At 39.0% G+C, this 13,652-nt stretch overlaps 1 protein-coding gene across 30 annotated transcripts in view; it reads right to left on the minus strand.

The window, feature by feature from the left end:
* PBRM1 (polybromo 1) overlaps positions 1 to 13,652 on the minus strand; it is a 96,446-nt gene that overhangs the window by 67,194 nt on the left and 15,600 nt on the right. For 29 of the 30 annotated variants that reach the window (XM_054694566.1, XM_054694561.1, XM_054694532.1 and 26 more), the window contains 4 exons: positions 10,817 to 10,933; positions 5,418 to 5,486; positions 1,980 to 2,078; positions 384 to 469 (listed from right to left, as the gene is read on the minus strand). In XM_054694566.1, the coding sequence (XP_054550541.1) occupies positions 384 to 469; positions 1,980 to 2,078; positions 5,418 to 5,486; positions 10,817 to 10,933 (371 nt within the window). Of the gene's footprint in view, positions 1 to 383; positions 470 to 1,979; positions 2,079 to 5,417; positions 5,487 to 8,580; positions 8,610 to 10,816; positions 10,934 to 13,652 lie in introns of those variants that run through there. The other variant, XM_054694620.1, reaches the window with a different exon arrangement.

Consider the following 13,652-nt stretch of genomic DNA (forward strand, 5'->3'; position numbering starts at 1 on the left):
TTTCTTTTTAAACAAAGTCCTTCAGGGCCTCCCCTGGTGGCACAGCGGTTGAGCGCTGGGCCGTGAGGCTACCCACAGCCTCTGCAGCGCTGGTTCGTTCCCCGGCCACTGGCGAGGGTACCGAAAGAAAGGAAAGAAAGGAAAGAAAGAAAAAGAAAGAAAGAAAGAAAGAAAGAAAAGGAAAGAAAGAAAAGAAAGAAAGAAAGAAAGTCCTTCAGCTGCTATGAAGAGGCAGGGTAAAAGTTATCCCTACTCTCCCCAGAATCACATTATAAATATAACCTTAAAATGCAATATATCTTATTTTAACTGTTTTGGTTTCACTACCTAGAAAATTTAGCACGTAATAAAGGCACAAATATCTCAGATGTTTTTTAACCTACCTCATTCGAAGGTTTGACTTAGCCATTTCATGATGCTCAATTTCTGCCTTTTTCATATAAAATATCTTCTTAATTGAATTTGCATCCTATCAAAATAAAATTGCTTGTTTTTAAAAAAAAAGCATAGAAGGACAGTTTTAAAACACCCTCACTCAGTCACTGGACAATTTGGAGTAGTATTCCATTCAGTATTCACAAAGCTACATCCTCTTAACTTGTCCACAAATTTCCAAAACATCTTTGTAATTAAAATATAAGCTAAAATGCTTTGAAGCTCTTCCACAATTACTCAAGTAACATGGTGAACAGGGAAAAAAGGAGGGAAAATACAATGAACTTTGTGTACAATGACCTAAAAATTAAAACAAGAAGCATTACTAAGATGAAAAGTTAGACCACAAATTTAGGATGCACGCAAATCTAGGATGAATGTACTTCCTTAGGTCAATAGCATACTAATATATTAAATCCAGCTCTTTATAATTTAGTTAAGGAAAAAATCAAACCAAAGAGAAAAATTTTAACTGTATCGACAAACTATTTGTAAAGAACTATTACAATGTGCTATTAAGGAATGCAGGACTTAATTATTCATTCCTGATTTTCACTCAAATTTTCTTAAAAGATGAAAGCTAAAAAACTAAGCAACTGTATTTGAGTTAGCATTATGAAAGTCTAAATGATTTTACTTGTAAAGATTTTTGTAGAATACACTGCTAAATTCTAAATGATGTATTATTTATTCAAGAAATTTCTACATGGAACTATTCAACATTGAAGCATAAATCTATACAGACTGGTTTTTATATATGTGAAATTTAAATGCAGGAACTTAATTAACATTTATCTGGACTTGAAACTAACCTTGATCTGGCATAAAGACAGTCAGATAAATGAATGGAATAGAACCAAGAATCCAACAATAATCAATACATGTATATTTAACTGATTTTCAACAAGGGGGTCAAGATAGTTCAAGAGCAGTCTTTTCAACATAAGAAACTGGGAGAAATGAATATCCCATGTGAAAGAACAGATGTGGACTCCTACCTCTCATATTCAAAAGTTAATTCAAAATGGATCAAAGACATAAATATAAGAGTTAAACTATAAAATTCTTATGAGAAAATGGAAGTACAAATTTTCAGGGTCTTGGTAGGCAATGATTTCTTAGATATGACACTAAAAGCAAAGGAAAAAACAGACAAACTGACCTTATCAAAATTAAAAACTTGTATGTGTCAAAGGACACCATCACAAAAGTGAAAAGATAATTCACTGAATGGGAGAAGTCGTCACAAAGGATCATACATTGTATGATACTACTCATATAAAATGTGCAGAATAGGCAAATTCACAGAGGCAGAAAGTAGACTGGTAGTTGCCTAGGGCCGGACAGTTTGTTGGCGAAATAGAGAATGACTGCTAATTAATCATGGTGATGGTTGCACAACTCTGTCAATATACTATTAAATTTGTATATTAAATATACAGTTTGTGGATTTTATCTCAATAAAGTTGTTATATAAAAATTACCAATTCTAAACTAAATAATCTACTCTTATCAATGAAAATAACAAAAACAAAAAAACTAACCTTGAATACTTGAGAACCAGGCTCATTATAAGTTTTGGCATTTTTTGCTAGGAGATCTATATCTTTGGCCATTGCATGAACACTCTTGTAGCTTCCATTCTATAGTAAACAAAATACAGCAATTCCTCTTATTGAGAGTTAATCAGTATGACCTTAAAAAAAAAAACTTCACATATTTTTAAATTGTCACCATATTCCAAGATTTATTGGAAAGTACACGTGAATAATACCTAGCCATTTTCTGTTTTATAAACTATTACTACTGTCCATTTACAAACAAGTTTTTGAGATCAGTAACAGAACCTTCACTAACAAAAAACTTCATTATTCTCAAAAAACTTAACATTAAATAAATTTGGTGAAAGTTGTTTTACTTAGCAAATACGTAGTGCTTAATTTGTGCCAAGTACTGCTCTAAGTGCTTCTTGAATATAAATTCATTAAGGTGAACTTAACAGTATAAAGTAAAATTCCTCTAGTTTTATACACTATTTAAGATAAAATAAAAAGTTAGGGCCTCCCCGGTGGTGCAGCGGTTGAGCACTGGGCTGCAAAGCTGCCCGCAGCCTCTGCAGCACCGGTATGATCCCCAGCGGCCGTTGAGGGTCCCACAGGGCACGGCAGACCTCTCCTGCCGTGTTCCCTCAGCAGTGTGTTTCGTCACTCTGCCTGTTCTGTTCCCCGCTCTGGCTCTGGTGGATTCTCTCACCCTCCTGAGCTTCTGACTGTACCCAGTGCGTGCATAAATAAATAAATAAATAAATAAACAAATACTTAAAAAAAAAAAAAAAAGTTAGCCTAACATAAAGGCTAACATTTTATGAGTATCTACTATGTATGTGCTAGAATTATCATATCTTAAAGATCACTTAATCTAAAATAAACCAGAGTCACTCATAATTGGTACAATTTACAAAATAAAGAGGGGAAAGAAGCAAAATGTACACATAACTAAAGAGAAGAACACAGAAATGAACAGATCTGTCCTAAAGAGACCAAGAAAACCAAATTAAGTGGAGTGGATGGTGGGGCAGGGTAAAATAAGCAGGGGCTGTATAGGCAGAGTAAGGACAAATGAGGCAAAATCCAGAAAGCCAGGCAAAAGAGAGTAGCATGTTTTTTGTCAGGCGGGAGATACCCAGATGCAACATCTGAGCACCTTTTGTATTGGGAGAAAATTCCAGCATAGGTAGTATCTTCTTCCACAATAGAGGGCAGAGTAGGCTGATGGTAGCTCTGCCAGCAGCCTGGCAACCAGGTTAAAGGGAAATAATTCTCACTTGAGTATTAAGGGACTACAGCAGGGAAAGATAATGAAAGTATATGCAGGAGAGCAGAGTCTAGAAGTGGAGAAGAGAGTGTCCAGAGCCCACAGTGGAAAATGGCAATGGTAACAGCAATGGCTCCACAAAGAGACTGTGCATGACCTGAACTGTGCCATGACATCCCTTTCTGCTCAAGTTAGTAAGAGTTGGTTATTACTGAACTGGTACAAGGTGAAGCAACTTGTTTTGGCAGAGATTAGAAATAAGTGACAAGTCACTGAGAAGCAGAACAGCAGGAACAAAGTTAGGGTCAGGAAACTAAGCATAAACAACTAGAGAAGCTTTCTTCAGAGAGATAGGAAAGACGATTACAATAATTTGGACATAAGAGGACAAGGATCTTTATTAGGGTGGAGGCAAAAGAACGTAGGGTTTTTGGAAGGAAAAAAAGACAAGATAAGTTGAAAGATCACAGAGAAGACTGGGGCTGAGGCAGGAGTGTTTAAAGACGTGATTTGAAATTCAGAATTATGAAAAACCTTTCTCATAAATAGATGTTACAAACCCAAAGATGTGGTTCCAGGAGACTAAATCATTCTTAGTAGCAGCTATTGGGCTGCCTTAAAAACTAGGTGATAATATTAAGGAATCTATATTTTAACATTCTGTGAAAATGTATCTTAAGAGTACCAGCAAATACCACACTATTACTCTTTACTGCTCTCTTAGACTTTAAAACAAAGGAAGTTTCTCCCTCCTGGCAAACCATTGTGTTTTCAGTCTAATTTCTCAATGAGACTATATGACAATTAAATTTCCCTTTTGTTTTATTACTAGGAGCTCCAAACCCTGCTTTGCCTGGAGGGAGAGGCCTGGTAATTCACCAAGGTCACATCCCATAGGTTGTCTGTGAGATGCTTCACATATATTATCACCAACTCTGCAATTTGGTAATTGTATATTCAGTGTACAGCAGAAGAAGCAGGCAAGTTGCTTGACCAAAGTGACATAGCAAGTAAGAGGCAGAGCTAGGAAAATAACCCACGTCAGTTTTACTCTAAAAACTAGATTTCTGGGGCCTCCCCGGTGGCGCAGCGGTTAAGCACTGGGTTGCGAGGCTGCCTGCAGCCTCTGCAGCGCTGGTTAGATCCCCGGCCACCGGGCGAGGATCCCACATGGCACGTAGACTTCTCCTGCCACCTGCTGCTCCCCTCAGCAGTGTACTTCGTCACTCTGCCTGTTCTGCTCTCCGCTCTGGCTCTCGTGACTTCTCTCACCCTCCCGTGCTTCTGACTGTACCCAGTGCTTGTATAAATAAATAAATAAATCTTTAAAAAAATAAAATAAAAATAAAAACTAGATTTCTGGTATAATGTAGCTCTTTCTCCTTATACCTTCCTTAGTTAGCCTTAGACCATCACTTTTTAAATTTGATTCATCATTCGCTCAGTATCTATTAAGCACCTACTCTGTGGAGAGGTATTAACAGTGTCAGGGCTAGAAGCAGACTCTGGAGCCAGACAGTCTGGATTCAAATTCTAACTTTTTTCCTTACTAGCTGATGACTGGGACAAATGATATACTATCTCTGTGCTTTAGTTTTTGCATCTAGAAAGGAGATGAGAAAGGGAATATTATCATCTACCTCAAAGAGTTGTTTTAAGAATTAATTAGCTAATACATAATAGCACTTAGAACAGAGCAGGCAAGACTTTTACCACTGGAGATATAGGGAGATATAGACATATGTGCTAGAAGAAAACAATGTCTAATTCACTGACTTGTACTCTAACATTTGTTGTTGTACATAAAAGGCAATTTATTCTGAGATATCCTGAAACTATTTGGAAGTAGATAAAAATAAACAATGAAGTTTTACTACCGGTGTACCATTCACAATTAGAAATGCCCATGACCCATGCTTTTTATATTTTGTCTTAAGAGCAAGATTTACTATGTCAATGAGAATTTTGCTTTGCTCCCCACAGAAAAACTGCAATGCTACATTGCTTCCAAATCTACAGTCAGTTAACACACACCAATGTGTTTATACTATATTGCTAATAACCCACTACAGAGATAGCTGCTTCATTGTTTTCTAAAAGCCTCCTAAGAAAGACTGTAAGTCAATCTGGTCTGAAAGTCACATGGTTACGTATGGTCACCTTCATACCTGTATCCTCTGGGCAATGGTCTTGAGATCTATAGGTTCCTTAATTATTGCATAATAGTCTGGATATTGCTGGAAGACAAAAGCCCAGGCATTCTTAATAAACAAAAGTATATAGGTAGGAAGGAAACACACTGATAATCTGTTACTCAATAATTAGCTGTCTGGTGACAGCCAAACACAGCCATACAGCATGCATTTGAAGTAAAAAGAATTTGATTTTAACAAGCTTCATGATATACCAAATAGCATGATATAGCAGTTTATAGTTGTTATCATTATGCAACCAATAAATCACAATTTAATGTTAAATCTAAATTTACAGAACTACACAATTTTAAATTTAAGTCCCAAGATAGGTGTGCATGGAAGCAAGTAGAGGACTGTTTTTGAAGGGCTTGATATAAGTCTTTTAACACCACAATATAAAATTATATTCCATTTCATATAAAATTCTGAAGGGTCTATAAGAAGTGAGGTTGCAAGATTTCTTAGATTCATTTTTAACTTAATGTTTCTAACTTATTTCAAAATAAAACATTTTAAACTATGTTAAAGAAACAAAGAAAAAATTATAAGCAATTTCTGATTTTTTGTTAAATACGAGCTTAACACAAGAAAAGATGATAAACATGTTAGAGAAATGTCCTTGAAACGTTTCACAGTCTTGAGTACATTAATAGTCTTCAGTCTTTCCTATGTATTTTGTTCCTCGGAGGAAATAATTGAATTTGACCAAAAATCAAAAGTTGGTCTCTTCAAGTGGAAAAGGCATCAGGGAAAGGCAGACTGTGCTCTACAGGCTCTTTCTACCTGTTCAAATAACAGTAACAACAAAAGGCAGAAAGCCAGCCTTCACTCAAGTTTACTGGGCTAACAGAGATCTCAATAATCTGATCCTCAGTTTACCACTCTCTAATTATTTAGCTCTCCTTTCTTTGCTTGGATCAAATTCTTTTCTAGTCCCTTTCTTCACAAATTGTACTTCTGAGGAACAGTTCAGAAGATATATTATGGCAAGGCCACACAGGCTGGGGTATATCCAAGCTATTGTATTTCCACCTCTCCCGCTTAGCCATTTCCACTTGGGAAGACTTACAAATAAGAAAGGTTAAAAACTGCCTTTTCCAGGGCCTCCTTGGTGGTGCAAGGGGTTAAGACACAACCTATGAAAATTATCAGCAGCCACTGCAGCAGTTGTTCGATCCCCAGCCAGGGAGCAATTCACATGGCATAGCAGACCTCTCCTGACTCACCCGCTGCTCCCCTCAGCAGTGTATTTCAGTCCATCTGCCTGTTCTCTTCCCTGCTCTGTCTCTGGTGAATCCTCTCACTCTCCACACCTCTGGCCTGTACCCCAGTTCAAAAAAACAAAAACCAAAAAACTGCCTTTTTCAGGCCTCCCGGGTGGTGCAAGGGGTTAAGCATAGCACTGTAAAGCTATCTACAGCCATTGTAGCACAAATTCGACCCCCCGCCAGCCAGGGGATAGAACCCACATGGCACAGAAGACCTCTCCTGTCTTGCCCACTGCTCCCCTCAGCAGTGAATTTCAGTCAGTCTGCCTGTTATGTTCCTCACTCTGTCTCTGGGGAATCCTCCCACCCTCCCCACCGCTGCACCTCTGCCTATACCCCATTTCTTGTATGCATAAATAAGTAAGCCTTTAAAAAAAAAACCAAACAAAAACTGCCTTTTCCTCCAAGTCTCAGTCCTGTTGTATTTTAAATTCTAACACCCCGAGGGACCAAAAGGAATCAACTCCTGTGCATGGTGTTCCCAAAAGTCCTGGAAAGGGAGAACCATACATTAATTTCTTTTTGCTCCAAATCATCAGTAGTGATGATTTTTTATTGTGGTAAAATATATGTAAGATTTACCATTTAAGCATTTTTAAGTGCATAGTTCAGTGGCATTAAGCACATTCACATTATTGAACAGCCATCATCACCACCTATTTTCCTCTCCTGCTGTAAACAGGGTAATCCCCAGGGAAGGGGGAGTCACCAGGTTCCATGTTACATCCTAAGGAAGGGTGGAGCTGAAGAGCAAATAGAAGTTGGGGAGAAGACAGGAGGGAAGAAAGGAGATCAAGAGGACCTGGAGGAGGGATATGGAACAGAGAGACAGGTGAAGAAGCTGCTCTTGCTTGTCAGCCATGGACTGGTCCAGGGGCTTGGGGAACACAGGAGACACTTGAAACAGACATGGGTGAGAGACCATGGGGAGAATAACAATGGCAGCATTTATCCTGATTTTGATTGTGCTTTTATTTTTTCCCTTCCAGACTTGTCCGGGCACTTCTGCCCTTTAACTATGGGTCCCCACCAGGATGTTCCTTACACTTGTGGGAGGCTTTTGGGACTTAGCAGCCCTGCTTTGGGCCAACCCTATTTGGCTGGAAATTTATCCATGAGGAGATGGGTAACTCTGGGTGCTTGATGTAAAAAATATTTTATCTATTCTTTCCTTTCTTTTTTCTTTATTGAACATTAATTGTATTAAAGTTATTTTCTATTGAAGGTCTTACAAACTAGAGTACGTCTTGTCTCAAGGTGGTGTATGCCTGAGTGGTGGTGTATCTGAGTGTTCAGATTTGGGGTATCTCTCTCTCCCTGCCCTGTAATACTGCCAGCACCTGGCAACTACCATTCTACTTTCTACAAATGTGATTATTCTAAGTACATCATATTAAGAGGAATCATATATCTTTGTTCTTTTGTGTACAGCCTATTTTACTTACCATAAAGTATTCAGGTTTCATCAGTATTGTAGCATGTATTAGAAAGTGTTTTAAGGTTGACTAATAGTCCATTGTTTCTATATACCTCATTTTGTTCATACCACAGTCTGTTTTCTATTCATCTATAAATGGACATTTGGGTTGTTTCCAAGTTTGGTAATTCTTAAGTGATAAAATAAGTGCTTTTATTTATAAAAGAGATGGAAACATCACCTTGCTCAGGAGACAGAATGAAAGGAAAATAATTTAATTATTCTACTTAATCTCCTGGTAGTAGATAAGAGAGAAATAATAGGTACTCTTCTACCCACCCCCCCTCAAGAGGAAGAGGTTTTCTAAACAAGTAAGACCCTTTAAAAGTGTCAGGACCCCTTGTGACTTCATACACAAGATGCAATTAACAGAGGTACAGATTTGACTCACCTTGGCTTGTGAAACTACAAAACTTTCTATGACCTCAGCATTCTTATATTTCTAGACAAGGATATACTTTTATAAGTACTTCACTATAACATTTACCTACATTGTGATCATTTGCTTTTGTATGTACTTCCTTTCCTAGCCCCTGCACGTAAGAACAAGGGCTATTCCAGATTTTTTTTTGTGTGTCACTGTTATGGAGCCCAGTATGTCATAGGTGCACAAGCAGTTCTTGCTGAGGGATAAGCAGCATGTAGCTTTCCCTATCAGTCATAAACAAACTACTTAGTAGTTATTTAAAAATGTGCCTTTACAGTTGTGTTACAGGAACCCAGCCGCCTCAGCAGTGGGAGCCAGCAAGAGCAGTGGTGGTCTCTCAACCTGCTGCTCCACCACTAGTCAGTTGTGGCAGTTGCTCCTCAGAGCTCAATAACTGCTGTTTTGTGATGGACCAATCAGGTGCAAGCTATGAGATGACTGGTGCTAACGGTCTAATCAGACTTGTGGGTGAAAGAGGATATAAGCCAGGGTTGGAGGGAGCGGGGAGAGCCCCCGAAGAAAAGGAGACAATGACCCCAGCCCTGAGAAAAGAGAACGGGGGACCCCAAAGAAGAGATGATGTGAGCCCCCGAAGAAAGAAGGGGGAAATTGTTCCTGGCCTCTGAAGAAAGAAGAAAAGCAGCATCCAGCAGCCAACCTCCGAGGAGGGAAGAGAAGCTGAAGGATTCTGTCAAGAGACTGGCCTCTGGTTCTGTCTGTAACATTGCCTGAAAGGAGCACCAAAGGCCCTGGGCCTGGTGTCTCAAAGAGCTGTTTATTGTTGGTATAACCCAACAACTCACAAAGAGCTGTTAACACTGGATGTCTCTGACACCGCTTCTGCAGGAACAGTAGTGGCCATCGCTACTGGCCAGTGCAGTTCAGCACGCTTGGTGACTGGTGGCGACCATCACCGATGCTAGATGGGTGAGGTAGCAGCCACTTATGGATATAGTAAGCTCTTTGTTTCCCCTGTTTGTAAAATAAACCCCATGGTTGTTGTTCCTGGAGCCTGAGGTCCCGCGGAATTGTGCGCGCGGGTAAATGTGATGTGTCCTCTTAGTGGGCACTGGCCTTTGTTAGTCTATAGCCCACAGGCCCCTACTGTGTAGGTGTTGTATTGCTATAGCCCTTGGTTCTGGTTTTTGACCTTTTGGGGCTTTTTGGTGGCTCTCTGGTCTCAGAGCCCGAGCTGTTCCATCCTTCCATGTGGCCTCCTGCTCTGTGGCCTCTTTTGTGGCCCTGTCCACCCCCTGTATCACTTGTAGGACAGTTGTGACATTAGAAATAAGACACATATGAGCACTGCTGTCCTAAATATGGATCTGGTTAGAAAAACAGGGACTATATGGTCAAACGTAAAATTTTAAAAAGAAAATAAGGCAATTCCTCAAAAAACTAAACACAGAATTACCATTTGATCAGTAATTTCACTTTTGATATATATCCAAAAGTAAAAGTAAGGTCTCAAAGAGATAGCTACATATTCATGTTCATAGCAGCATTATTCACAACAGCTAAAATGTGGATGCGACCCAAGTATCTCTCAGCAATGGTATGGATTAAAAAAATGTGGCATATCCATATGATGAAGAGTAAATAGAGTAAATAGATAATTAGCCTTTAAAGAGTCTGAAATTCTGATATATCCCACAATAAGAATAAACGCTGAACACATTATGGTAAGTAATGAAATAAGCTACTCACAGAAGGATAAATATTATGATTCCTCTTGTATGAGGCATTAAAAGCAGTCAAATTCATAGAAAGAAACAAGTAGAATGGTAGTTGCCAGCAGGTGAGGAAGGGGAGAGCGAAGACTTACTGTTCAATGGGTATGGAGTTTCAGGTCGGGAAGATGAAAAAGTTCTGGAGATGGAGTATATAATGGCTATACAATAATGTGAAATTACTTAGTGCCAACATACTTTGTCACTGAACTGTATACTTAAAATGTTAACTCTTGTGATATGTATACCTTACAAAAATTTAAAAAATAATTGTCAATGAAAAATTGAAAAATGCTCAACCTTTTGGCCAAGTGAAATGATAGAACATATCCTTTGTACTTGCTGCTGAGGTCATAAAGAAGATCTCTGGGCTGCCTCCATTGCCTCTATTAACTCATAAAATTTTTAAAGTACTTAAGTGCTTAAAAAAATTAAATTTTAATTCATATATCTTTAATTATATCACTTACCACTTTAGAAGGCAGTTTCTGAAAAAGTTCGCTAATGAGATGTCCTGATGGATTTGTGGCTACAACTATGGCTTCAAGAAGCTGCTCTAGGATCTCCTTCAAGTAACCTGGAGAAGACTAGAAGGAAGGAATATTTTAAGTAAATCCAAAAATAAACACTGATATTAAATGGCTTCTAAAATTGTAAAGCTAATTCAAAAGAACAATTTCTAAATAGCATTTACTTTAAGTACTATTAAGTTTCAAGAAAATAAAGAAATGATCTGATGCTTGACCCAGGGTTATATTCCCAGAACAGCATATGTGAAACTAACGAGGTTCCTTATATTGTGTCAGTAACTAAATTCCTTGATTCAGATCCTTTTACTGAATGCTATTCCACAGTAAACTTACAGTGAAGTTCAAGTTCGTATGAGAAAAGATAGAAGTGCATAGCCCTTTTCTGGGACAGAGAAAAACATATATTATACTTGGCAATGCCTACATCTGCAGTTCACATCTGCCAAAGCTGTTACTCTTAGTAGAACTACATAATGTTTAATTGGAACTATATACTTTCAACAATGCTTTAACAGATCCAACAACAGAATTCAAATTATGTCAAGGTATAATCAAAAGTTTTATCAAAATCGGGCCTCCCCAGTGGTTCAGGCAGTTGAGCGCAGTGCTGTGAAGCTGTCCACAGCCTCTGCAGTGCTGGTTCGATTCCTGGCCGGCCAGGGAGATTCCCACATGGCATGGCAGACCTCTCCTTTCTCACCCGCTGCTCCCCTCAGCAGTGGTGCATCTGCTTGTTCTGCTCCCTCCTCTGTCTCTGGTGAATCCTCTCATGCTTCTGTGCCTCTTGCCTATACCCCAGCTCTTGTATAAATAAATAAATCTTAAAAAAAAAAAAAGTTTTTTTAAAAAATAAGTTTTTTTTTTTTTTTTTTTAATAGAGGCATGTTTTTATTTATTTATTTATTTGTTTGTTTTGTTTGTTTTGTTTATACATGCACTGGGTACAGTCAGAAGCGCGGGAGGGTGAGAGAATTCACCAGAGCCAGAGCGGGGAGCAGAGCAGGCAGAAGGACCGAAGTACACTGCTGAGGGGAGCAGCGGGCGGCAGGAGAGGTCTGCGCGCCATGTGGGACCCTCCTCTGGTGGCCGGGGAGCAGCCGGGGATCGAACCGGCACCGCAGAGGCCGCGGGCAGCTTCGCAACCCAGCGCTCAACCGCTGCGCCACCGGGGAGGCCCTAAAAAATAAGTTTTATAAAAATCAATCGGTGCATATCATTTCTGTTCTCCAGACTGGCTGGCTTACACCTACCTTAGTCACTGTTTCAACATGGAAAAGTATATGCCCCACAGAGTACCTGATCAGGGAAGGTCTGAGTCTAAAGCCAATTTCTACAGTGAGTGAAGTTGTGATGTTTCAAAGTTTATTAAATAGTACTTCCATGCTAAACTATGTTTTGTGCATGTAAATAAAGATTAATGACAATTTGTGATTTAAATCACGAAAGCATTAATATTTTTGCCCTAATCCAACATTAACTCCATAGAAGGGGCACTAATATCTCTTGGGACTCACATAGGGCTGGGCAAGAACTCACACAAAATATTTGATATACAAAACAGGATTAGTTGAGAATTTCCAACCACGTAAGCATAAGGAACCAACACAACACTGCTGAAAGCAGACCAAAATATCCATGTTGAAGCCATTTACTTTCTGACTAATACACAGTACCAGAGTTAGTTTCAAAAAGAGGAGGGTTATATTCTGCAGCCAAGTTTCCTCTCCTTGCAACCAAACCAGCTACACTGGAAACATGTTTGCAGGTGACAATGCAGGCTATGTGACTGCATTCATACAACCTACTCCCACATATGGGAAAACTCTATAGAAATCAGTCTTAATTAAAAATGAGAAACTCACTGTAAGAAAGTAAAAATCAAAATCAACAAACAACTATGAACCAGAGACACTCTATGGGGGTTGGGGGGCAGGGAAAGGAGGGATTGGGGTCAAAATAAGGGGGTTGCAATTGTATGGGGAATATAAAAAAATTAAAATTAAAAAAATATATATAAAAAAAATAAAAATGAGAAACTTGAGGGCCCTCCCTGGTGGTGCAGCGGGTTGAGTGCAGCACTGTGAAGCTGTCCACAGCCTCTGCAGCGTGGGTTTGATTCCTGGCTGGCCAGGGAGAAACCCACATGGTGCAGCAGACCTTTCCTGTCACACCCGCTGCTCCCCTCAGCAGTGTATTTCGGTCCATCTGCCTGTTCTGCTCCCCACTCTGTCTCTGGTGAATCCTCTCACCCTCCTGCGCCTCTGGCCTGTACCCTAGTTCTTGTATAAAAATAAATCTTTAAAAAAAAAAAATGAGAAACTTGAAAATTCTCTCTCTTCATGAGAATCTTTGGGCTAGAAAGAAGCCTTGGGAGTATAAGCATAAAGACAAAAAAGCCTTCCAGTTTCTCACAGAAAGAAATACTTAAATATAAGCACTTTGATTTTTTGCCTAGAGTCATGAAGGCCTGTAATAAATGAGTCCTTTATAAGTAATGTACTGCCCAAGAAAGCATGAGTTAAGTTGCTGCACCTATATTAACAGCAAATAATAAAATTACAGAAGTCCTTCGTTGAGTGCCTTTATCTAATTGTAATCTTCTAAGTCCTAGTAAGAAATTGACCAGACATCATATTTTGAGACTGCAAGCAGAGTTATATTTTTGAGAAATACACTGTTACTGCTTCTTTCTGTATTGGAGTTCCAGCAAAAGGTCTACCCAGATAACTGAAGGAAGAAAGGAAAATGCTGTGCTTTGGCTTTCTCAATATTTATA

The sequence above is a fragment of the Talpa occidentalis genome, unplaced genomic scaffold (assembly GCF_014898055.3).
Source record: "Talpa occidentalis isolate TD23 unplaced genomic scaffold, MPIMG_talOcc4v2.1 talOcc4.10, whole genome shotgun sequence".
Classification (NCBI taxonomy): Eukaryota; Metazoa; Chordata; class Mammalia; order Eulipotyphla; family Talpidae; genus Talpa; species Talpa occidentalis.